The 26,115-nt window shown below is 35.3% G+C and overlaps 3 protein-coding genes and 1 long non-coding RNA gene across 4 annotated transcripts in view; 2 read left to right on the forward strand and 2 right to left on the reverse strand.

Annotated features, from left to right (window-relative positions):
- Positions 1-2,514: 2,514 nt before the first annotated feature.
- LOC144545449 (uncharacterized) lies at positions 2,515-14,116 on the reverse strand. The gene is made up of 2 exons (XM_078294028.1): positions 13,152-14,116; positions 2,515-2,706 (listed from the first exon to the last, which is right to left on the reverse strand). The coding sequence occupies exon 1, from the start codon at positions 14,114-14,116 to the stop codon at positions 13,154-13,156; it is 963 nt and encodes a 320-aa protein (XP_078150154.1). The 3' UTR covers positions 2,515-2,706; positions 13,152-13,153.
- LOC144545948 (uncharacterized) lies at positions 7,859-9,808 on the reverse strand. Its single transcript, XR_013508645.1, has 2 exons — positions 9,485-9,808; positions 7,859-8,123 (listed from the first exon to the last, which is right to left on the reverse strand). It is a non-coding gene; the product is annotated as an uncharacterized LOC144545948 (long non-coding RNA).
- A 224-nt stretch (positions 14,117-14,340) lies between the features above and the next one.
- On the forward strand, positions 14,341-15,424 carry LOC144545526 (uncharacterized). The gene is made up of 2 exons (XM_078294092.1): positions 14,341-14,408; positions 14,557-15,424. Exons 1-2 carry the CDS (start codon positions 14,341-14,343, stop codon positions 15,422-15,424), a joined length of 936 nt encoding a protein of 311 aa, XP_078150218.1.
- Positions 15,425-25,586: 10,162 nt separating this feature from the next.
- The window catches only part of LOC144545561 (F-box/FBD/LRR-repeat protein At1g16930-like), a 70,847-nt gene continuing 70,318 nt past the window's right edge, over positions 25,587-26,115 (forward strand). The window contains exon 1 of the mRNA XM_078294135.1: positions 25,587-25,753. The gene's annotated coding sequence lies outside the window, so the exon portion shown is untranslated. The remainder of the gene's footprint in view (positions 25,754-26,115) is intronic.

Raw genomic sequence — 26,115 nt, forward strand, 5'->3', positions numbered from 1 at the left:
ATTATGGACGAAAAGCATCACATTAGCTTTATTAGTTTTTTATGTTTGGAAGACCGTGCTTCAATTGAATTCACATCCTCTCCAATATTAATGCATAAAAGAACCTTTTACAATTAATGGATTTAGACCGCTCTTTTTAACTTGGCACAAATCTCAAAGCCCAATAATATTGCCCTCCTATGCTAGCCCAAATCTCAAAGTGATGAGATTTAATCTCAAACTATGTTGTCTTCATTTATATATTTCATTGGATCCACAACATGTTTATATGCATAATGATGGACATAGGATAATAGGAACAGTGACAATTCAGTGACATCAAAACCCATCATTTTCATTTTCTTTCTTAATTTTCTGTGTCGAACCAAGTGTAGTTAATTGTATTGCCATTTGAATTTCTTCTTAGTTTGACTTATTTCACTCGCTATATGGACGACTGCACAAGCTTCCCCCAGACAAACACATGATGATGCAATTCATTTTTTTTATCTGAAATTCGTTTTTTCATATACAAATAATGCAGTACAAATTTTCCCAATGCTGTATTGTATTGTTGGATACCTGTATTTGGGATACCTGTTGTATTAAATACGATATTTGAATTCATATCTGTGAAACTAGAAATACATACGTAAATTAACAAATGATTATTGAAATAAACACAACTTACACAAGTTTTTTTTTTTTGACTTGTCATGTAAATCATTATTTTTTTCTTTTTTCAAAAACTTTGTAAAATTAACACCATTCGTGTCTGATACATAGAATCTGAAAGCTTCACTCCTAAATTTCTCATATAAAAAAAAAAAAAAAAAAAAAACAACAACAACAACACAACCTACACAAGTAAATCCATATATAAAAAGGGAGGATTGAGGAGATTAGTGGTACCGCGATACTCTCTGGCAGGATAAAGAGAGGCATTTTGCAAATTATAACATTATATGTTTACAGAGCTTATAAAAAAATAGGTTAAATTGGAACGGTCAGGAATATAAATTAGAAAATGTATTCAACGGCTCCTTGCGCCATGTAAAACTCTTATATATACATTAAATTGTAACATGTAAATCATGAGATATTTAATGATGTATTCTTTTAATAAATTCTATGATTTGTAACACAAAGCTTAATAATATGGTTGTGATTGATTTATTTTGATACTTAATTAGGACGAGTCTGGATCCTTTGAAGTAACTCAAATTTTGAGTTTAGATCCGAATTGTTTGATCAGAATCCTATGAAGTAACATAGATGAAGCAGATTGGATGGTTGGGATCTAAACTCAAAATTTGAGCTACGTACCTCTGGTGATATGAATTCCTTAATTAGGATAGACGACTTTGTTACAAATTATGTTATATCAATAGTAGAAAGGGCTGTTTTGCAAAAAATGTATTTATCTTACTTTCGGTGGCCTTTCTGTGTTTATACGGGGACATTATTCCGAATTTTTATTATAAACCATAATTAAAAAAAAAAGATTTTTATGAAACAAAAATGATTAATTTTTTTTTTACAAAAATGATTACTTTTCTAGTTTTACAAAAATGATTACTTTTTTGTGACCGAAATGACAATTCAGTCCCAGATATTTTTACATTTTTTCTCGAAATTTGTAAAAATGACTGTGACTGAAATGACAATTTAGTTCCAAAAATAAAAAAAAATAAAGTTGGTTTGATAAAAATTTTTTTAATTATGGTTTCGAAAAAAAATTCCATTATTCCTCTTTACATTTTTCCGGTTCTTCTCCTCTCCATTAATTCCTTTCTTCTCCGTTAAGTAAAATCACTTTCTTCTCTCTTTTTTCCTGTCATGTGATTGGTAGAAACTTTATTAAAGTTGTAAAGATGAATGAATTAGCAGAAAGAAACTTTACTGAAGTTGCAACAACTTTCTGTACATTTCAACACCAGATTTGAAGGATAAAATTTGCAAAAATCCCTTTAATGAATTCATACAATTTCCATACAATTGTATAAGAGCTGACCCTCACAGCTCAGTAGGCATAAGTCAGACCTTCTGTGTTCCAACAACTGCGTACAATTAAGAAAAAAAATAGCACATTTCGTGTTGAATTTATAAGACTGAAAATTTTGGCCACACTAATACTGTTGAAATGTTATGTTTAAAACTAGAAAGTTTGCATTTATTGTTTGTGAATCATAAAAATTTGTGATTCACATTCATTGTGCACGAACCAGCTTTTGTTAAAAGTCCTTAATTACTTGCAAACCCGCAACATACAATACAGCACCAATGTCTTGCGGACAAAAAAATATGGTTCACATTCAATTTTGATCGATCAGCTATGATCAATAATGGCAGAAAATGCATTATCTAAGGAATCACAGAGAAATATGGAATATAAAATACTTCAGATTAGATTAACAATTTTGATTGGTCGGCTCCGATCAAGGTCCAATCCAACGCATTCAATTTTGATCAGTCATGTACACAGTGGCGGAACCAGAAATGATCAGTAGGGGGTCTAATTAGTTTCTCTCACTCTCAGGATATCAGTTTTAGTTTTATGTTACACGATTAAATGATAAAAAAAATATTCAGAAATTATCAATTGTCATAATCTTTTACTTTTAAATTAAAATATTTAACAAAAATAAATATTAGATTAAGTAACAAAGCACCTATTTGATGAATCGTTCTTCATGTCTTGAAACCAAAATAAAACATCAAAATAACCTACATAGAAAAAATTAAAGAAACAATCTTATAATGAATCCATTGTTATGAATAAATATTAAATGTGTGGATGTCATTCATATTGTAACTCTCATATTAACCCTCAATTTATTTCTCCACTACTCCATGCATATTGATGCCCACTACTATTGGAATTCATTTCTCCATTTATTATTTGTTTGGTTTTCATTTACAATTTGTAGCCTATAAATAGAGGCATTGTAATCTTCTATTATATATGCATGAGAAATGTATGAATAAAGAGATTGTCATCTTTTACCTCTATTTTGTTTATTCTTCTTATGCTTGTTTATATTTATTTTATAACACGTTATCAGCACGAGAGCTCTACTAGTTGAAGATTCGAGGTAATTTTAATAACTTTTATTTCAATTTCATTTATATAAATAATACTTCCTAGTAATTGTTAAATGAAATAAGTTATCAATTTATTTATATTTATTTTGAGATGTTTAGTATGATTCATATAATTTTATATGAAGTGCATTTTTTTATTTAATCTTTCCGAAGAGGATTTAAAAGAAAAATCTTCTTGAAGAAGATTTATATGATGTACAAATATTGTATAGTGGTTCATATTTTTTTTGCTTTAATAATTGAATCTTCTTGAAGAAGATTTTAAAAGATATTAAGAAGATCTTCCTGAAGAAGATATAAATAAAAATTATATGATGCGCAAATTTAACATGATGTTCATATATTTTTTTTTTTCAATAATTTAATCTTCTTGAAGAAGTTAAAGATATTCTAAGTTGATTTATTATCTCTTTATGGTTGAAGAGATTATAACGACTTGTTGGACAAAATAATTCAATTGGTTTTGTTTCATTTCCTGAAGTAAATGTAGCAATATATAATAATAAATTTGAAAAAAAAAATTGTGGAAGTGGACAAGAATGAGTTTATTATCATGGTGATTATTACAAAAACACATATTTCCACCTGAAGTGAAAAGATAATGAAGAAAATTTAAATAATGTGCAAAAATTAATGTGATGTTCATATTTGTATTAATAATTTAATCTTCCTGAAGAAGATTTATGTGGCTCACAAAAATTAATATGAGAATATTTCAATATATCTTCTTGAAGAAGATTTCAATAAGATTTATATGATGTGAAATTTTTTTGATGTACTCTTCCCGAAGAAGATTCAAGAAATATTTCGAGTTTATACATTATCTTTTACATTATATTATGTTAATGAAATGGTCCGAAGCCATATGAATATAAATTATATTAATGAAATTGGCCTGAAGCTATTTCATCAATTTTATCAATTGACCTAAAGTTCAATTATAATAAATTATTGAAGCCACATGTCTTGTTCTGGTTGAACAAAATAATAATTACACATGAAGTGGAAAATAATATGATGGACAAACTATTAGATATGGACGTGATAATGAAGAAAAAACGCATCATTCCACTACAAGTGGAAAAATAAATGAACAAAAAGAATTACCACTAGAAGTGGAGAAATAATTAGAAAGTGAAGAGAATGACAAATAAGAAAATTCATGCTATTATTAGTCATGTACCTGTCGTACGCCAATGCACCTGTAGTACGTCAAAACATTATATTGAACTATTATGGACAAACTCAATTTAGTCAAATGATTTGACATTATTTGAATGATGAAAAAGAGATATATAAAATAGGTGACATTTATGAAAAATTGAGCCCTCACTGTTTGAAAAAAAAAAACAGTATATCAAACTTATACAAAATTATTTGAAAAGAGATGATTTACTTTCATAAATCATTTAATTTTCTATTAATACAATGCCCTAAAAGAAGGTTGTTCGTTTCTATTAATACAATGCCTTAAAGAAGCTTATCTATTTCATTAGAGGTATTACAATATAAGGTGGAATTTTAATTTTTATCTTTTATGTTGTTACGAAAAATTGTAAGATAAAAAATGAATAGTTGTTCATTCTTTATTTTGAAAAATGAATTAATACTTATTTATTATTTATATTGATTGTAGTGCATAAAAAAATGTAAATGTAAGATAAAGTTTGCTTATTTATGTTTAATTTTTTTTTAAATACTACTTATTTATTCTTTTTATTATTGATTATTGTTGAAATGGTGTTTATTTATATTTATAAAAAAAAAATTGATTGAAAGCTCCAAAAGAGTTATTTTGTTGTTACATGGAGGAATACAAATTTATATTTATGATGTATTATATTATTGTAAGTCTCAAAGAAATTTATTAAGATTTAAGAATATCTGCTGAAATAGAAATTATGCTGAGACAAATAAAGTTGAATATATGCTTATTGAAAACAAATTGCATATCTTTTCCTCCGACTTGTACTACACATATATTAGTGTAATTGAAACACATGTTATTGTAAACCAGAAGTTTACATACAAGAATATGTTTATAGTTTGGCATGTCCGGTTGGACCATTCTGGATCAATAGTGATGCGAAAAATAATAGATAATTATGAACATTCATCAAAGAACTAGAAGATTCTTTAATCTGATGAAATTTTTTTGTGTTGGTTTTATTTCTAGAACGTATATAATATGATATTTGTGGAACATTATATCCAACATGTGAACCATTTGAAAATATTATGATTTTAATTGATGCATCAACAAGATGGTCACATGTATGTTTATTATCAAATCGCAACCTGGCGTTTGCGAAATTACTTGCTCAATAGATTTGATTAAAGAGCATAATTTTATGATTATTCAATTATGAAAATACGTCTAGACAATATCTAAATTAATGTTGAACATCCTGTAGATGTTCGTATATAAAAATAAGATATGATATTTTATATACAACAAAATTAATTCGCATCATGCCAACTAGCTATTATAAAGCTTCCCCTTATAATTGGTTTTTGGTCACATACCTAATATTTCCCATATAAGAATTTTTGAATGTGCGGTATATGTTATAATTGCTCCACCACAATGCACTAAAATGGGATATCAAAGAAAGTTGGGAATTTATATTGAATTTGAATCTCCATATATAATAGAGTATCTAGAACCATTGATGGGAGATTAATTAATGGCTAATTTTGCCGATTGTGATTTTGATGAATAAAAATTTCCAACCTTAGGGGGAGAAAACTATCAGCTGAAAAAAAATATATTAGTATGAATTATCATTGTCTTATTTTGATCCTCGTACTACAGAATGTGAACTAAATGTTCAAAAGATAATTCATTTGCAAAGGTTAGTGAATCAATTGCCAGACACATTCACAAACTCAAAGAACGTGACCAAATCACATGTACCAGCTGCTAATGCTCCAATTAAAGTCGGTGTCCCTGTTGGACAGACTAATTATAACACGCATGAAGCGTGGAAAAGCAATCGGTTCCAAAGATTAAAAATATAAAAATCCTCTAAAAAGAAAAGGAGCAAAGAATGAAAATGGTCAAGTCGAGGATATGATAATTTCAGATAAAACTCCAGAAGAGAATAAAATTATAAGTAATATTGGAGTTCCAGCAGAAACTCAGGTATCTGAAATTCATGAAAATAAAGAGATCTCGATAAATTATATCATGAATGAAATAAGATGGAACCGAGATGAAATTGATATCAATAATATTTTTGTATATAATATAGCTCTAAACATAATAAATATTGAGGATCATGACTAGAAATCTATTAAAGAATGTCGACAAAAGAATGATTGGCCAAAATAGAAAGATGCAATTGAGGTAGAGGTAAACTCTCTTGAAAAATGAGAAGTTTCTGGACCTGTAGTCCTTGTACCTCAAGGTATAAAACCAGTAGGATGTAAATGAATATTTATGAGAAAATAAAATGAGAAAGGTGAAATTTTGAGATATACTCATATGTGGTGGATGCAACAACTTTTTGATATATAATTAGTCTGGCAGTCCATGAAGGACTTAATTTGCACCTAATGGATATTGTTACAGCCTATTTAAATGGCTCGCTTGATAACGATATTTATATGAAAATCTCTGAAAGATTTAAGATGCCTGAAGCATGTAATTTAGGTTCTCGAGAACATTATTCAGTTAAATTGAATAAATTTGTATATCGATTAAAACAATATGGACGCATATGCTATAATCATTTAAGTGAATATTTATTGAAACATGGATATAAGAATGATACAACCTGTCCATGTATTTTCATGAAAAGATATAAAAATGATTTTATTATAACTGCAGTTTATGTTAACGATCTAAGTATCATTGGAACTCCTGAAGAGCTTCCAAAAGAATAAATTATTTAAATGAAGAATTTGAGATGAAAGATCTTGGAAGAACAAAATTTTGCATTGGATTGCAAATTGAGCATTTAAAAATGATATTTTTTATGCATCAAGAAAATTATATTGCAAGAGTGCTGAAATAATTTTATAAGGATAAATAACATTCATTAAGCACTTCGATGGTTGTAAGATCATTAGATGTGAATAAAGATCATTTAGACCTCGAGAAAATGATAAAGAACTATTTGGTCCTAAAGTACCATATCTTAGTGCAATATGAGCACTTATCTTGATGGGCATACAATACATGATATATCATTTATAGTAAATTTATTAGCAAGATATAGTTCTTCTCTCACGCGAAGATATTGACATATAAATAAACATATATTTCGCTACCTATGAGAAAATTTAGCAATACACAAAAGCAAGTTAAGTATGTGTTTGGTTAAGATCTGTGATTCAACACATTCGTCAGACATGCAGATTGTCTTTTAGAGAAATGATCCCGAAGATCATATATGAATATAATATTATATGTATTGCTCAATGAAAGGAATGATACATTAAAGGAGATAGAACAAAACATATTTCACCAAAATTCTTTTTCACATATGATCTCGAAAAGAATAATGTTATTAATGTTCAGCAAATCCATTCAAGTGAAAAATCCAGCAGATTTATTCACTAAGGCACACCCTACTGGAATATTCGAAAAGCTAGTTCGTAATATTGGAGTTCGCCGATTTAAAGATCTCGATTGATGCTGTCATGAGGGGGAGTTAATGTCACACCCCAAACCAGGAATTCTGGATTAAGGTGTGATCAACCTCGCCTCGTGCTTAATTAGTCATTAAGCACGCAAGGCTAATCATCAATAATAAATCAAACAGCAGCGGAAGCAAAATAATATAATTATCAAGCATCAGTCACATAGCAAATAAATAAACATACACATACATAACATATAATTCGATCCATCTCGGATCCAAATCACACCATCTATAGAAGGGGATACATGATCTATCGAGCCCGTATATATATAACACAGAAAATACGGGACTCGTAAACCTAATCAAAAGCATAATCCTAACTAGGTCAAGTGGTGTGGCCCTCGGGGACAGCTCCTGACATCTCCTGCTGCGGACCGCCAGAATCTGTACCTAAAACCCACGAAACAACTTGTGGGTGAGCGACGAATCGCCCAGTATGTGACCCAGAATTATCCCCTCAGGGATCCTTTACGGTCAAAGCACTTTTATTTATAAAATGAATGCAATTGAAAATATGCACATGTGTGAACCTATATTAATATCTAATATAATTTATCATACTTTGAATGATGCCATGATGCGATTATTCTATTATGCCAACATGCGGAATAAACCCAAAATAAAACCAAGGTGAAATATCGGATATAAATCCAGTCGGAGTCCAGTACCAAAGCACTGTGTGAACAAATATAATAATAATAGTATGAAATTAAGTAAATCACCCCGTGCCGTGCCAATAGTATCATAAGAATCGAATAGTATAATCCAAGGACTGTGATCAGAGTGCAATGATACACGATGCCTAGTGACATCGAGCATTGCTCCACAAGAACTGCACACTAGCCGATGGTTATACCTTTACCAAAATAATCTGAATAATATAATCCAAGGACTGTGATCAGGGAACAATGATACACGTTGCCTAATGACATCGCGCATTGCCCACAAGAACTGCACACTAGCCGATGGTTATATCAAAATCCGGTGTGTCATCTCGCCTAACGATTCATCACCCAAACATATCCAATAGGAGAAATCATACAATGCAAGTCGTAAAAAGTTAATCTCTTCCCTCATGAGCAGGAGAGAACTCTACCGTCCGGCCAGACCAATAGGATCAGGGGCTCGTCGACCCCGTGCATCAAGGCTCGTCGACCTTATGCACTTGCACATCATTCCTCAAGGCCTGCACTAGCCTTGGGAACTTCCGTTCTAGGCAAAGTAGCTCCTAATGTAGGGAAGGAATAAATCCCGAATCGTTCGTGCCTCAGGGCTCGCATCCGGCCCGCACGTAATGGTAAAATGAATCAGAAAGATATATATTCAAAGTTTATACATATAATATAATCCTAAAGCCATCCAAGGATCAAGTGACCCTCAGCTCAGTGGCTGTCGGGCCGTCCCATGCCAAGTGACACCAAGACGGAACGAAGTCACTCGGCTCTGCTCAGCTCTCACCAATGCATGCGTATGCACGTAATATAATAATAATATATTGTCTTCCACGAGAGGGAGACAACTAATAACCTAATATTCTAATAATATACTTATAATATTATTTAATTATTCTACTCCTAAAATATAGTAAATTCAGGTTTTTCAGGGTTTATGCAATTCTACCTACAGTGCAGAGAGGATAAACATGCTCTACAGTTTTAATGCAACTACTTAAAATAAAGTGCGAATGTCAGGTCAGATGGATCGACTGGTAAGAGTACGCCCACGAAAAGAATAATTCAGATATCCCACACCTGAGGGGGCTGGAGTCTCTGTCGCTAATAATCAGCGCGCTCCGCGTATGCCCCGAACTGCGGGTCCGTCGGATCGGTCCACGGGTCGGACTCGTACGGAGTTGACTGATCTGTGATCACGTAATTTAAACTAATTAAAATCTACGCTAATTTTATTCTAACCCTCGTCCCAATTAATGTACAAGTCGATTTCTCGATTACTTTGGTTTTATAAAATTACCGGTTCAGTCAGTCGGATTGATCCGATTAGGCATATATTATTTAATTAATTTCATGTCATCAAGCTTAGCATTAATCTTAATTTACAAGTTTGTCAACTATTGATCATTCACTTTGGTCTAGTTTAATCTAATTTACTCCTAATTAAATTTATATTCTAACGATTTAATTTGAAGATATATTGCTTGTATAAATTCAAATGTCGAATTATTCGTAATAAAATAATTGTTCGGGAGTTACGGTAAATTATACGTGCTTTCACTTCTAATATATTTTAGTTTCCTATCTACTTGATTTATTTAAATCGGACTATAAATAAATTTTAAAAAGGGTTCGAAATTCGGTTTCGAACGTTACTTTACAATTAAAAATTCTTAAGGTAATTATTTAAATAAAATCTATTAATTATGTGATTGTTGCGAATTTTATAATTCGTTTAAATATAGCTAAGCTATTTTATATTCTAGAAGTGTTATTCGTTTATAAAATTTTAAAATAGGACCTTTAATTATTTTACGTGTTTCCTAACTAATTTTATTTCTAAGTCGCGCAGTTCGTTATTTTCTTACAACTAATTAAATTCCTACGTTTAATTAGCCGTTTCGAATCTAAGTCCATAACAAATATTTTTCGTTGCTAATTAATTGTCCTTTATTAATTAGCAACGAATTTTTGTACAAGTTCGAAAAAATGTTTAAAAGAATTATTTTAACTTTAAAAACTTTTTATGAAACTTTTATTTTAATTTAATGTGTGGGGTGTTTTAATTAGGTTTGTTTCGGGATCATACAGGTGTCCAATCGGGTTATTATAGTATCTGCTCAAATTATGTTATGAGTCATCATCGAGGCATCAGACCCTGGACGGTATAATCATTTCCCGAGCTAGTTCAAGTTTACGTAAGCATTCGATTTTAATTCGATTCCTCCTAAAACTTAAACTTTAAAAGCCACGTTTTATATCCGACAATTACGCCTTTTGGAAATAATTCCAAATACCATAATTTTGATATCCTTTTAAAATTCTGTCAAGCCCATTAATATCAAGGCCCAAGCCTTGTTCCAATTTATTAATAAATTAGAAAATAGGCCCAGCAGAACGAGAGCCCAAATATCATCTTATTAAATCTCTTTTTTTTATGCAAGGGCCCAAGCCCAAATAAAATTCAGCCGAACCCAATAAGTAAAAAGGCCAAGCCCAATAATATATATAATTTTGCACCTTAGCCCTTAGAACTTAATTAATCTCACAAGGGCCTACATTTTTCGCATCCAACCCCAAGTTTTCCCCAATTTCACCATTTGGTCCCTGTCAGTTCAAGTACTGGTAAACACAAATCAACACCGTACCAGAAATCCATGGGACTGGTACACTGGTACCAGTCACCTACACAAGTCAGCAACACACCATCCATATACACAGCATCAACACAGAACCAGCACAATATACACAACAAGCAAGCACAGGTCAGAGGCAAACACCCAGCCAAACAACACAAGCAAGGCAACAGGTCAAGGTAACCAGAACCCGAAACAGAGCAAGCACAGGTCAGAAAGCACGGCAACACAGCCAAGTGCATCGGCTTGCCGGGAAAATCAACAACCCGCACAAGCCGCAGTTCAATACAACATTAATCAAGGAATAATCAAGGGTGCGCATACTAACCGAGAGAGGCAAAAATCACAGAGAAGGCTTAGCAAAAACGGCCGGTACCAAGTTTCAAATCTCGCCCTTCGGCCGTCAAAATCAAGCACCAGAAACAAATCAGCACGCACCCAAGATTCAACAAGCAAACACCAGAAATCACCAAGCCACCACCAGAACAGAACAGAACGGAATCGATCGGCACCAAGCAAGCACCCCAAATCAACAAGCACAAAGGCAACAGACAAGCCACAAGAACACAACCCCAAACCCTAGGGTTTTGGGGAGATCACCACAATCACAGAAAAATGGAAGGAAAAAGAGAGAGGTCTCAACTCAGGAGCGGAAAAGAACCAGAGAAACCCAACGAGAGAGAGAGAGAGACTTATATACCCGTTAAAGCACACACAGGGACAAAAGGGAGCGGGTCGTGGCTGTCAGAACCGTCTGACAGGCCGTGCGGCCAAAGTCGTCGCGCACACAGGCGAAGTGACAGGAGCAGGTGAACCGGAGGCAACAGCGTCGCGCGCGCGAGAGAACGAGAGAGGCGATCGCCTCTCTTAGGGTTCCCATGAGAGAACCAGCGAAAGAGAGAAACAAAAGGGGACGGGCCCAGGGGCAGAGGAAAGAAAGAGAGAGAGAGGAGATTTAAAGGGGTTTTCAAAATTCCTGTGTCAAGATTCGTGCAGGGATCCAATGGGTAAAAGAATTATAGAAATGAATGGACGTTCTTAATTGTTATAACTCGATTAGTTAATTGGATTTCAATGAATTTGATTGGGAAATTTGTTACGAATTATTCGAGTAGTTATATTTCAATTTAGGATCCAAATAATTCGATATCAATTTTATATAATTATATATATAACTATCTATTTAATTATACTTCTATGATTCATAAATGAATGGGGTTATAAAATTTTATAATGTTATGTGCATGAAAAATTCGTATTTTTATACTTTTAATTAATCTCAATATTATTTATTTATTTACATGAATCGATTTAATTTGGTTTATTTTATTTCTTAAGTTTTACGATCGTAACGAATTTTCGATTTACGAGTTTACCGAATAATTATAATTTTCTTTATAGTGTTGTATTTTATTTTTAAACCTCTAAATTTGAAAGTACATAATGTCATAATGCATTTATATTTCGAAATTTTAGTTTCGTTTTAAATAATCAGATTAATCAGATCGATCATTAATTTAATTAGAGGTTTTTATTTAGTGCAAAGATCAATTTAGCAATTAATCGTGTTTTAAAATTTTGGAATATAACAGTTAATATGCACTATATTTTCCTTAACCATGGTTTTTCCCACTGGGTTTTCCTGGTAAGGATGTAGTTGCGTATTTAGAAGAATATTGTACTATTTTTCCTTCACTAGGTTTTTATCCCATAGGGTTTTTCCTAGTAAGGTTTTAATGAGGCATATTCTTATATAATTGACATCCAAGGGAGAGTGTTATGAATAAATATTAAATGTGTGGATGTCATTCATATTGTAACTCTCATATTAACCCTCAATTTATTTCCCCACTACTCCATGCATATTGATGCCCACTACTATTGGAATTCATTTCTCCATTTATTATTTGTTTAGTTTTCATTTACAATTTGTAGCCTATAAATAGAGGCATTGTAATCTTGTATTGTATATGAATGAGAAATGTATGAATAAAGATATTGTCATCTTTTACCTCTATTTTGTTTATTCTTCTTATGCTTGTTTATATTTATTTTATAACATCCATATCTCATAATCATATTAATTTTAAATTTTCAATTAGAAAACGTACAACTAATTACTAATTTGAGATAGTTGAATTTTTCGAGTCTTCATGTTTCGAAAACGCTGCAAAATCCTTTCATCATGAATAGCAGCAAAAATTTCTTGCTCAATATAGCAAACCATGTTGTCATTCATCCATTCATCGGCCATCTTATTGCGCAATTCTGTCTTAATGATTTTCGTTGCTGAGAATGCCCTTTCAACTGTTGCTGTTGCCACAGATAAGATCAAGGCCAACTCAATGAAACGATATACCAATGGATAGCACAAATGTCTTTCGGTTTGAACCATTAGGATAACAAAAGTTGCAAGATCATAACAAGCTGAAAATTCTGTACTATTTCTCACATCAGAAATAAATGTCCTGAGTTCACTTCTTAAAAATGTACATTCAAAGGGTGAGAAGTCCATAGAATAAATACTAGCAAGTTCAAGAAGTTTGTCATGATCAAATTTAGAGAAAGAGTCCTTTGGATCAAGACAAGCAATGCATTTCAACAAATTAGTATATGCTTCACTACATCGTTCATTCATCTCAAAAAGAAGAGAGTCAAGCACAACTAAGAAAATATCAACATGGTAGCGATGCGAATACTTTACCATTTGACCATCATGCCTTGAACGACCTCTCGCTGGTATTTTATCATCCATATTGGGCACAGGAATTTCCATCTTCATACAAAAACCCTTAACTTCTTCCAATAGTTCATCATATCCATTGTTTCTCATATGTTGCAAATTTTGCTTTGTAACCACAATCAAATTAACTACCTGAACCATATTCTGGTCTTTCCTTTGCAATGCCCGTGATAACTCATTAGTACAACCCAAAACTTTTAGCATTAGATGCATTATAAATGCAAATTCAAAGTTTTTCATTTTCTCTATCAAACCTGCAGCTGTGGTTTTTTGTGTCTGATTAGTTGCATCATCACTTACATTCTCCAATACCTTCAATATTGAGTCCCACATTGTAAAGAGGCAAACCAAAGTTGTATGATGTAAACCCCATCGGGTATCACCTGATCTTGCAAGACTAGTTTCTTGATTTTTTTCTCTTCCTGTAAAAATATCACCACTCACTAATTTCATCACAATCCTGTCATGATGATCTTGAAGTAATTGATCCCTTATTTTGCAAGAGGCGCCTACAGTATTGACAATTAAAGTGGTATAGTTAAAGAAATCAGTTACAGATGAACTACACTTTGCAACAACAACTACCACCAACTGCAACTAATAAGCAAAACAATGGATATAAAAGGCATAAGGATTTTCATTCAAAATTCGTCTTTGCAGTCCATTGAATTTTCCTCTCATGTTTGAGGCGCCATCATACCCCTGCCATTCCTGTTGGGGCTGCATTGGCACGCATTCCTGTTGGGGCTTTATTGAGGTTATTTCATCCCAAGATTGAGGTTGTTTCTTTGGAAGATTGCTCATGGAGCCATTCCTGTTGGGGCTGCATTGGCACGCAGAGGTATAAAGGTCAATCCAATATGTACTATGTGTTGTGATGCAGAGGAGGATGTGCAACATTTGATTTTCCTGTGCCCATTCTCAAGAGCCTGTTGGCTGGGTTCCCCGCTGGCGATAAACTCTCATGCACTAGCAATTGGAGAAAGGGAAGCGATGGTGTATATGAGAAGCCAGATGTCTGATGACCAATGGGGAATGTTCACTAATATAATTTGGGCAATTTGGCGAACGAGAAATGATTGTGCCTACTCCTCAAAGAGTCCATGTGTAGATAATTTCAACCGAGACCTGAGTGCAATCCGAGCAGAGTCTATGCTAGCAGGATTATTGGGAAAGGAGGGAGAACGGGTAGACAGGCAAACAGGAGAAATTGAGGAGCTCTGTTGTTTTACTGACGGATCATGGGGGACTGAATGGGAAGGAGGTGCTGGGCTGATCTTAATGAAGGGAGAAGTGTTACAGGGGTATCAGTATTGGGGGGTGCCAGCCTGCTGTGCTGTGCAGGCAGAGGCAATTGCTATGCTCAAAGCAATTGATTTCGTTAAAGCTACAAAGCAAGCGAGATGCACCTTCCTGATAGATTGCTCAGTAGTTGCAAAGATAGCATCTCAGTTACAGCGGCCTCAAGAGGAGGACTGGAGAGCTTCCAGAGAATTACATGAAATTTGGAGGGCCTTTAAGCAAAATTCTCGTTTTTCTTGTCAGCACATTCCAAGAGACCAAAACGATTTGGCTGATATACTGGCAAAAAAGGGTAGAATTCATGGGGGACATTTCACAGGCTATACTTTTCCACTTTAGTTTTTCTGTTTTATGCTTTCCAGTTAGTTTTCTGTGGAGTTTTGGAATGATGTACTGAGTCTACGACAGCTTTATGTAAACATCGGTATTGGATTAATGCAATATGACCTAAGGGTCTTTTTCCGCAAAAAAAAAAAAAGTAGAACTAGGGTGTTCTTAAGTTCACCGAGTTCTTTGGTGAATTCAAGTCTAAAACTCATCAAATCAGCTTCAAACGATAAATCTAAATCATTAAAATCCGTCTACCTTACGATTGATGCGTCTACATGTAAAAAAAATTAATTCTGCATAGAGTCAAGTGATCAAAAAAGTTTCAAGAAATGAATACATTAAAATCAAATTATTAACCTTCTAATTTTGACCGCTTGACTTTATACTAAATTAATTCAAATGTTTAAAATTTTCACATGTAGACACATCACTCGTAAGATAGATGGATTTTAACGGTTCGGATTCGTTATTTGAAACCGATTCGATGGATTTTAGACTTGAGTTCACCAAAACGCTTGGTGAACTTAAGAAACACCCTAGTTCTACTCGTAACTTGTGATGGTGTTCTATTATGATCGGAGATTGCAGTATCGAACAATAGCACACCGACATAAATTTTTCTTTTATGGACTTTTTTATTGGTTCATAATTTTGTCAAATTTTGATTTTGAGTGGATTGGATTTGAAATGACTAAGAGCAAGGCTATGATAATATGTATATAATTATATTACACAACGACTCTGTGTTGTTGTGGACTCATATCTCTGTTCTTGAATTTTATTCAGTCGATCTAAACAGTCTAACATGATATCATATTCGTATAACATTGTACTTGTAGATCATGCGCTAGATTATCCGGTGGAACTTTTATGTTTGAAAACTGGTTGAAAATCATGTTATTTTGTACGTTATTTATGAAATTTTCTGTTCTGTGAGAGTATGTTTCGGAAACAATCTCATTTTGAGTTCGGTTAGAAAGTTTATAGTTCCGACGTTATTTTTTTGGGAGATGAGATTGAATATTATTCTCATTTCTTCATTATTTTGTGAAAACAAATATTTTGTCATACTCAATTTGTTTTTTTTTTTCTCACATTTTGTTACTTGTTATATCTCTCCACAAACATCTTTATTTAATTAAGAGATAACACTACATTATGCGTGAGAACTATAAACTGTCCAGAGCTTACTAATTAAAGTGACTTTATTTTTATTTTAAATATGTGATAATTATTTTCGTATTTGTATTGTTAAATTTACATAACATTTATTCAATTCTAAAAATAGTTAATTTAATTTGCCTAATGAGTAGCACTTATCGAATAAAATATCAATTATTACAATACGTTAGTTAATAATTGAGCACTGAAAAAAAAAATAGAAAAAAAATGTCAAATATAATGGAAAATTTTCCAAAGCTGTAAAAAATTAAATTCCAACTTCACATGTGTGTAGGATTGTGGCGCAAACGTCGTAACGATTTTAAAAAAAAAACCGATACCTTTTATCCAAAAAAGAAGACCAGTCATCAGTTCGCAATATCTAAGGGATACTACCATGTGACTTATTATTTTGATCCCTCTGTTGCCTTTTATTTGACATGAAAAGTTGGGAAATAAATTAAAAAATATTTTGGAGGGTACTCTCAACCATAGTAACATCGTATGCGAATAATTTGCATATAATTTGTGTATAATTTTTTTTTTCTTTTATGTTTCCGAACTGAATACATAATAAAATGCAAATATTTTTTTTTTGAGAAATAATGTGATTTTTTTTTCTTTCTTGTAGTACCGAATCATTTCCGACTTATACCCGAATTATTCTCGAATCACGAACTTTTACCCCTATCAAATCGAACCCGAACTATTCATTTGTCAATATGCTCCCAACAACTTGAATTAAAAGATAATAATTCTTTCTAAAAAAACCCAAGATCATTTCGTAACTGCATATATAAATCACAAAATTTTAAATTCACTTTCCATCGTGGACTTAATTCAAGACTTTGGTTTTCTCAGTTCAACATGCTCTGCATCCGTACGTTGCCTGTGTCATGAAAAAATCTTTATTTGTTGCACAATTCTTTTCTGAAAGATCTTAATGGGCTGGGCCAGATACAAGGCCCTGAGCGTCATGAGAAAATGAGGTTACATTATAAAAGCTCGTATCCTCTGCATTAACATAAAAAGGAATCTTTTCAGCTAATGCATGTGGACCGTCCAATGAGTTTCAAGATTCGTGTGAATTAAATCCGCACTAACATTAAAGACCCCAATGTTTCAGGCGGGGGCCGGATGGACTCCGTTTAAAATCGAACGGACGATATGTATTAACTAAAAAGATGCTCTTTTGAGTTAATGCAGACGATGCGGACTCACATTATAAGCGGGCACGTAGCGCGCGCGACTAGTGAGTCAGCCCCGTAGAGATAGAGAGAGAAGAAAGAAGAATCAGTTTGCGCCGTTTTTTTTTTAATACCCCCCAAATAAATCGGAATAAAATAAATACCACCGGATTTAATAAATTTAAGATTCCGCCACGTTCGCAAAATGAATTTGCGCACCGACCCGTTCCCGACTGACCCGTTTTCAGACCCGTTCACAAAATCATTCTGCGAACCGACCCGTTTCCGACTGACCCGTTCGGACTGATCCGTTCACAAAACCATTTTGCGGACCGACCCGCGAACCCGTTTCCGACATGACCCGCCCGCCTGACCCGCTACCGCCCGACCCGCTCCCGATGACCCGTTCGCAAAATGGTTTGGCGAACGTGGTGCATCCGAATAAAAGGAATGACAGTGGCATTTTTTACCAAGCCGCTCCTCTGTCTGCGCACCTGACGGATAAAAAAGGTAAATGTCATTTTTTATTTTAAGTAGTTTAATTTATTTAAGTAGTTTAATTTATTTAAGTAGTTTAATTTATTTAAGTAGTTTAATTTATTTAAGTAGTTTAATTTAATTAAGTAGTTTAGTTTAAGTATAATTAATTAGTTTAGTTTAGTTTAGTTTAATTTAATTAACTAGTTTAGTTTAGTTTAAGTAGTATAATTTAGGTAGGTACCAAAATAGTATTATATTGTAAATTAGACCATTTTTAAAAAAAATTTGTAGATACTTGTGTAAATTAGACCAAAATCGTATGTTGTAGTATATTGTAAATTAAATCAAAATAGTAGTTTAGTTTAGTTAAGTTGGATATCAAAATATTTGTGTATTTAGACTAATTTAGAATTGTGAATTGTATTTAGAATTTATAAATTATATTTAGAATTTATAAATTATATTTAGAATTTAGAATTTAGAAATGTACCAATTTAGAAATCGACAAATTTAGAAATGTCCAAAAATTGTAATATATTAGAGTGGAAATGGACCAATTTGGAATTTTTTTTTCTGAATCAGCGTAGATTGTATGATTTTTTATCGATTCATCCAAGAATGGTGATATATTATTGAATTACCATAGATATTTGTACTGTTTGAAATTAAATAAAGAGACCAAAATTGACAAAATTGATAAATTTGATATTAGTATGGCGTCAACCAGCGGTACCAATGAAAACCGTACGCAAGATGATTTACAGTTGGATTTATCACTGGCCCGAAACATATTTCCAAATATGACGAAAGAGAGTATCAGCCCTCTTTGCTGGTATAAATTCGAGGAGCACAAGATCAGAAACGCATATGTAAGTTTACGTTTTGAGAAATGCAAATTATTTTAATTTTCATTTAGATAAAAATAGGTAAGTTATATGTTTGTATGTTTTGAAATTAAATGCAGGCTCATACCTTGACGGGGACGCGGAACAATAAGATGAGTATCCTCTACGACGAGCGTTATTCTCCTGCGTTGAAGAGTTTAGGTCTGTGGCATGTCTCACAGCTGACCCCCATTGTCGCAGATGTCGCTCTTCTATCTGCGTTAGTCGAGAGGTGGCGGCCAGAGACACACACATTCCACCTGCCCGTTGGAGAGATTACAGTGTCTCTGCAGGATGTCAGTTGTCTCTGGGGACTACCTATTACTGGACAAGCTGTGACGGGTGTGGAGTACGGGGACTTCACAAAGGACGTTGAAGAACTGTTGGGACCCAACCTGATGAAGGAAAGGTCCTTCAAGAGGTCGAAGGTTGCATCGAAGAATGACATTAGTATCCCTTCTTTGCGGGCGGCATTCAAGTAAGTTGCATTTTTTCTAATAGTAAGTTTTTGATTGTGATGTTTCATACCCTGTACTAAATTAGTTCGTATTTGTAGTGGTAAATTGGAAGAAGAGGCGTCTGAGGAGATGATAGATCGGTGGACACGGGCTTACATAATGGAGCTGTTCTCTTGCTGGTTGTTTCCAGATTCCTCTGGAAACACCGTTCCTGCTTGTATGCTCCAGTGGCTAAGGGACTTGGCAGACCCTCCACAGATGAATTGGGGGGCAGCGGTCTTGGCATGTCTATACCGAGCCTTATGCATTGCGTGCCGGGTATAAAATACTTTCTCTTCTTTTTGTAAATAAATTGTTTTCTCTTATTGAATTAAAAATAACCGCAACTTGTATAAAAATAGATCGACAAAGCTGGTCTGTACGGACCGATTGGTCTCTTTCAGCATTGGTCGTGGACGAGATTTCCATTTGGTCGTCCGCAACCACTAGAGGCCGGTTGGGCTCCAAACTGGGGTCATCCGGACGGGGAGACATGTCCTGCGTATGCTCAGAGATTCTGCGCTAGAAAGAACTTTGTCGCGACCCCTCACGGCAAGCCTTCAGGAGTTTTCTTTTTCAGAACTCAATTCGAGCAGATGACTCCAGATCTACATGTCGAGTGGAGGCCGTATGATTTTCGCGTCACAGTTTATGGAGAAGATGAAGAACCTTACTCTTTCCTTACAAAACTTCCTTCGATCTGCAGTCGCGAGCGAAAATACTGGTTTGCTCAGGTGCGAGTGAATTTATTTTTTTATTTTCTAGTCTACATTTAATAAACATATTGTAGTTTACAATTGGAACTTAGACTTTTATATTTGCAGGTGCCGCTTATCTACTACCAGGTTGTTGAGCATTATTACCCTGGACGGGTAATGAGACAGTTTGGTATGGCCCAGTTTTTTCCAGTCCCAGATCCTATCACAAAGGACGTCTGGTATGAACTTCACCAACCGTTATGCACTACGGTGATGAAGGATTGGCGGACGGAGCATGCCTTGCATGTACAGCAACTGGAGGCTATGAGTCTGGATGACATGGTTCCTGATATGTATCAGATTTATGCTTTCGAGGAGTGGGACCAGCAGTATCGGCAGTGGTATCAGGAAAATTGTGCATTCACGGTGTACATGTTCGGTCAGATGTCAGAGATCAATAAGAAGCCGCTTCATGTACCACGCGACACGATTTGGCCTCAATATGGTTTCATGCCTAGCGGTGGTCCGGCTGCACAAGTTGTAAGTTTTGTATATTTTTTCAAATACATGTACGGTAATCATCTTTTCAAATATTGATCAAATAGTTTATTCGCAGTTACTCATGAACATCAAGCAAGTTCTGAGAGCTGCAAGATATGGGATCACAAGAGGCTGGAAGAAGATAGGGAAGATTTTGTTGTGCACATCTGCACCTCCGGTGGTCGTCGCCGGGTACAAGGACCAGCTAGACAAGATCCTTAGGCTAGCAGATCTTCCAAGATACGAGGATTTGGCGGATATGAATGATGAAGATTCTGCGGAGCAGATGAGCACCCCAGAGCCGGATCTTTCAGAGATCTTATCTGCACCGACGCCTGAGGCAGCATTTCAGCATTTTGGAGATCGAGTGGTACGTGCATTTTTTCTAATAACCTACTTATTGAGAAACACTCTTATTCATTTTTAAGCATCTATTTTCAGGAAGATGAGCCCCGGTTCGAGCCGACTCAGCCATCGCAGGATTTTGAGCCGACTCAGCCATCGCAGGATTTTGAGCCGACTCAGCCATCGCAGGATTTTGAGTTTGACGTGGGTTCGACGTATGATACCATATACACTCAGGGTTACTCTTATCCTCACTTGTACACACAGGATGATCCACCACCACAGGACAGTGCAGCAGTGTACCAGACGGAGACAGCTTCATCCTTAGCAGAGACTGTTGTAGCTTCTATTTTTGGTCCTTCGTTAGTTCCTAGCTCATCTGAGGAGGTTTTGTTTGGACAGATACCAGAGGAGACCCCACCACAGCCATCGCGGCAGTATACGCCTGCTTTCAATTTCTTAGGTTCGGAGATTGAGGAGGAAGAAGAGGAGTTAGGGCGCGGTAAGAGACATAAGACCAGGAAGGAGCCGTATACACCACCGACCAAGTAGTTGACTCTTATTTATGTAGCTTCTATTCAGACTTTGATGTAGTTATTCGGACTGTTTGGACTTTTATGCTATTCGTACTGTTCTGGACTGTTATTTAGTTATTATCTAGTTATCATGTTATTCTGACTGTTTTGATTTATGCTTGCTTGTGTTTTATGAGTTCTACTACAATATTTATTACAATTCAAGTTCAAGCAAAACATGAGTTCTACTACAATAAAAATACACATAAGTTCATCTAAAGAGAAAAAACACAAGTTCTACTACAATTAAATCACCACCCCTCGAACAATGAAACTGCAATGGAAAAATATATTTGTTAAATCAATTGTTAATTCATAAAAATTATTGATTTTTTAAGAGCTTACCCTATTGCGTATTTCCTCTCGCATCCCTTCTTCTTCTCGCATTCCTCTCGAGAGTTTCTCTACTGGTTCGGTGACCCTTTCGTCGTCCTTCCAATACATCCATCCACATTTGGATCCGATTGTGTCGTCTCCTACCCAACTTTACCAACCGATGCTCTGGAACTAAGAGATCTCCTTCGTGCACCGGCCAATCACATTGATTGTCATACACATGGAATTCACCACTCCATGTGTCTATGAGTGTTTGAATGTTGTAATAATAATTGACGAAGTCATTTGGATTCAAGTTCCTATAATGTTAACACATTAGTAAGTAGTACCGTCCCTAATATGAAGTTTCAAATTAAATAAAACATAATTTTACCTTAAACGACACACCACCATCACATGAACACATGGTATTCCGCCCATCTGAGGCTTCTGGCACTGACATTCCACCTCATGATCGTTCTTCAGAATTACCTTGTACCTGCAGTCGCTAGACGTGTGTACCCATCTGCCATTCTCCATGTCAAAATTAATCTTTTCGCCATGTGAGGTCACCATAAATTCATTATGGCCGAATGCAAGTGTTGACATTTTTTTAGTCTTCTCAATGTGCTTATCCAGCTTCTTATGCACGCGAGTTGAAAAAAGCTGACCTGCTACTTGCAATTGCACAGCCGTCTCACTTCTTTGCTCAAACCAGCTGACACACTTGTAGAATGTCTCCTCAATGATTGCGGCAACTGGTAATCTGTGAGAATTTAAAATTACAACTAAGTGAAGAAAAAAATAATAAAAAATAGGAGGATTACAAAATACAAACCTGCGAGAAGTTTTGAAGACATGGTTCAGCGATTCGGAACCGTTGCTAGTCATTATTTCCCAACGAGATCCATCATTCATAGATTGATACACCTTCCATGGCTTAGGCAGTTCTTCCTCGTCATTTTCATTATATTTGCCACATGTATCCAAATAAGCCAACCAAGCAGGATTTCGCCTCCCGATTGCATCAAGTCCTTCTTGCAATCTTCTTCTCTTCTTCTTTTTAACCATAACCTTGAAAAAAGTGGAAGCTACCTTATCCTTAGTGTGCTTTCCAAAATTCTCTAACACATGTTGAGAGCAGTAGCGGTGAGCACACTCCCCTTTCTCCTCACACCAACCCAAATCATCTTGAATAAACACTTTTTTTATGCCCTTGTGTCGGTCAGATACCACACACATGTATCTATTTCGCCCAATTACAAACTCCCTCACCTACTTCATGAACCATCCTCAATTCTCAAAATCTTCATTCTCTACTAGTCCAAATGCTAAAGGGATTAACTGGTTCTCTGCATCATATCCGGTTACAATTAACAGCTTACCCTTGTATCTGCCAGACAAGAAACAAGCATCGATACTGATGATGGGTCTAAGGTGACCGACTGCGGCAATACATGGTCCCCATGCCCATGCTGCTCTCATGAAAAAACGATACCCTGGCTTAGTGGTTGGCTTTGAAACAATTTTATATTGGGTTCCCGGATTTGACCTTTTTATTGCCTCCAACAAAGGGACAATCAGCCCGTAAGACCCCTCCCAACTACCGAAGGCCCGAGCAATTGCTAACTCTCTACCACGCCATAATTTGTTGTACTTTGGAACGATGCCCTCGTACCTTTCAGCACATAAGTCAGCGACTGCCCTGATAGTAATATCAGCATTTCTTTCCAATGACAATTTTATACAGTTGGCGACCATAGCGGACGTCAACTGTGCATGATCTAACCTGGATGCCGATGCGTGACATGTGTGCTTAGCCGCATTCTTCGTGATGGCCCAAGTATTACCAAAGCCTGTAGCCCTCGCAACCAACGCCCACCTACACCGGGCGCTAACACACTTGTACCTCAACCTGGTGGTATCGCTGTGTGTATTTTTTATCTCCCTATTTTGTTGAATGTGCCAGTGGTTAATTGTATCTTTCATCTTATCCTTGCTGTCATATGTCATCCCCTCAGACAATTGATGTCTCTCTCCCTTTTAATTTACAAAAGAAACAACAAAAATTAAACAACATCAATTTAATAACAACAATTTAATAATTAAATTAAAATTAAATATAAATTAACAAACATACCTCACAAGTCACAAAAAAAGAGCTATCGACCTCTTCAAATCCTGATGTGTCATGAAATTGCTCAAACGGATGTCTTTCCCCATGATCCACTATAGACCACTTCCGTCTACCAAGCACAGGAATACCACTATCCTCATCACTGTGATCTGATACTCCACCGTTCCCATTATCATCCCAATTAGCCTCTGCCTCCCTTTCTTCAGGATCCTCGTCCGTATTATCACCATAATAAAGTCGTTCTGGAGTTTCAGATCGGTCCCTCTCAGGTTGGACTCGGCTAGAGGACGAGGATGGAATTGGGGATCGACCCCTGTTAGATTGGACCCTACTAGGGCCAGCTACAGATGGCGCTCGACTAGGACCCGCTACAAATGGGGCCTGACTAGGACCCGCTACAGATTGCTCGAGCCCCAAACCCTGAGTCAACTGCAACAATTGTCTGTTGTTCTGTCTGGAGTTCTGTCTAGGGTTTTGTCTGGGGTTGGCTACCACATATAACTCTAAGAACTTGAAAGGGGTGGTCATATTCATTGTCATATTGACATATAACCCCCAGCTGCTATCGTCTTGTACCGGAAGCTGTTGAAACCATGTTAGATTGCCTTGGCCAATATTGATTCTCGCGGAAATTACCAGTTCATAATTACAGTGGTCAATACCGAGTTGTTGGTACACTTCCCTATTTATACCCCTAAAATTCAAACCTAAGCCGATATTGAACATTCTCGGTATTTGGTGGCTATAATAAGCGCCATTTGGTCCTTGTAATACTTCACCACCAAAATAACAAGCAATTCCAATCATAATCGATTTAATGAACCTAATATTACAAAATAATGCACTAAATTAAATAATACTAAAAAAAAAAAAATTTTAAAAAAGGGATGGAAACAAACGCACCTTTGCTGCTACCTTTGGTGAAGAATGAATGGAAACATAATCGATCTGATGTGTATATATATGCTAAAGTTATGAGTGCGCACAACCATTTTGTGAACGGATCCGTCCACAAAACCATTTTGCGAACGGGTCATCGGGAGCGGGTCGGGCGGTAGCGGGTCGGGCGGTAGCGGGTCAGGCGGGCGGGTCATGTCGGAAACGGGTTCGCGGGTCGGTCCGCAAAATGGTTTTGTGAACGGATCAGTCCGAACGGGTCAGTTGGAAACGGGTCGGTTCGCAGAATGATTTTGTGAACGGGTCTGAAAACGGGTCAGTCGGGAACGGGTCGGTGAGCAAATTCATTTTGCGAACGTGGCGGAATCTTAAATTTATTAAATCCGGTGGTATTTATTTTATTCCGATTTATTTGGGTGGTATTAAAAAAAAAAACGGCAGTTTGCGCTAGGGTTTTACTCCGGTGGTAGGCCACAAATTGAAGAGAGAGAGAGAGGGGTTTTGTTAGATGAGAGAAGTAACAAGACTGTGCACGATGGATCTCCTTTCTTGAGAGTCTGAAGCTGAATTTCACTTCTACAACCTGGGACACACCTTGCTGATTCTGAGAGCAGATTTTCTGGTAGGCACTTTTTTTTATTTTTCTGGTTTGATTTCTGTTTTTCTTGCTGTTTCTGGTACCACACTGATTTATACCAGGCTGTTTTTGGTACTAGTCCGATTGCAGGTATTGTTGTTTTTTTAATTAGTTTTAATTCTGGTCTGAGGCTGGTATTTTCCTGCTGATTTTGGTACGGTTCAGGCATTGGACTAGTATTCAGTGCTGGCTTGGTATTTTCTTTTTTTGGGTTTTGATTGAATTCTGGTATTGCTGCTTGCTGGTTAAGGAACCTTGGAGTGGTTTGTAAGACTCAAAAAAAAAAAAAGCTGATTTGCAATCAGAATTTAGGGGTGTAAGCTCTCTGGTGACTTCTGGAATTGAGG

The sequence above is a fragment of the Carex rostrata genome, chromosome 28 (genome assembly GCF_964058835.1).
Source record: "Carex rostrata chromosome 28, lpCarRost1.2, whole genome shotgun sequence".
In the NCBI taxonomy this organism is placed as follows: Eukaryota; Viridiplantae; Streptophyta; class Magnoliopsida; order Poales; family Cyperaceae; genus Carex; species Carex rostrata.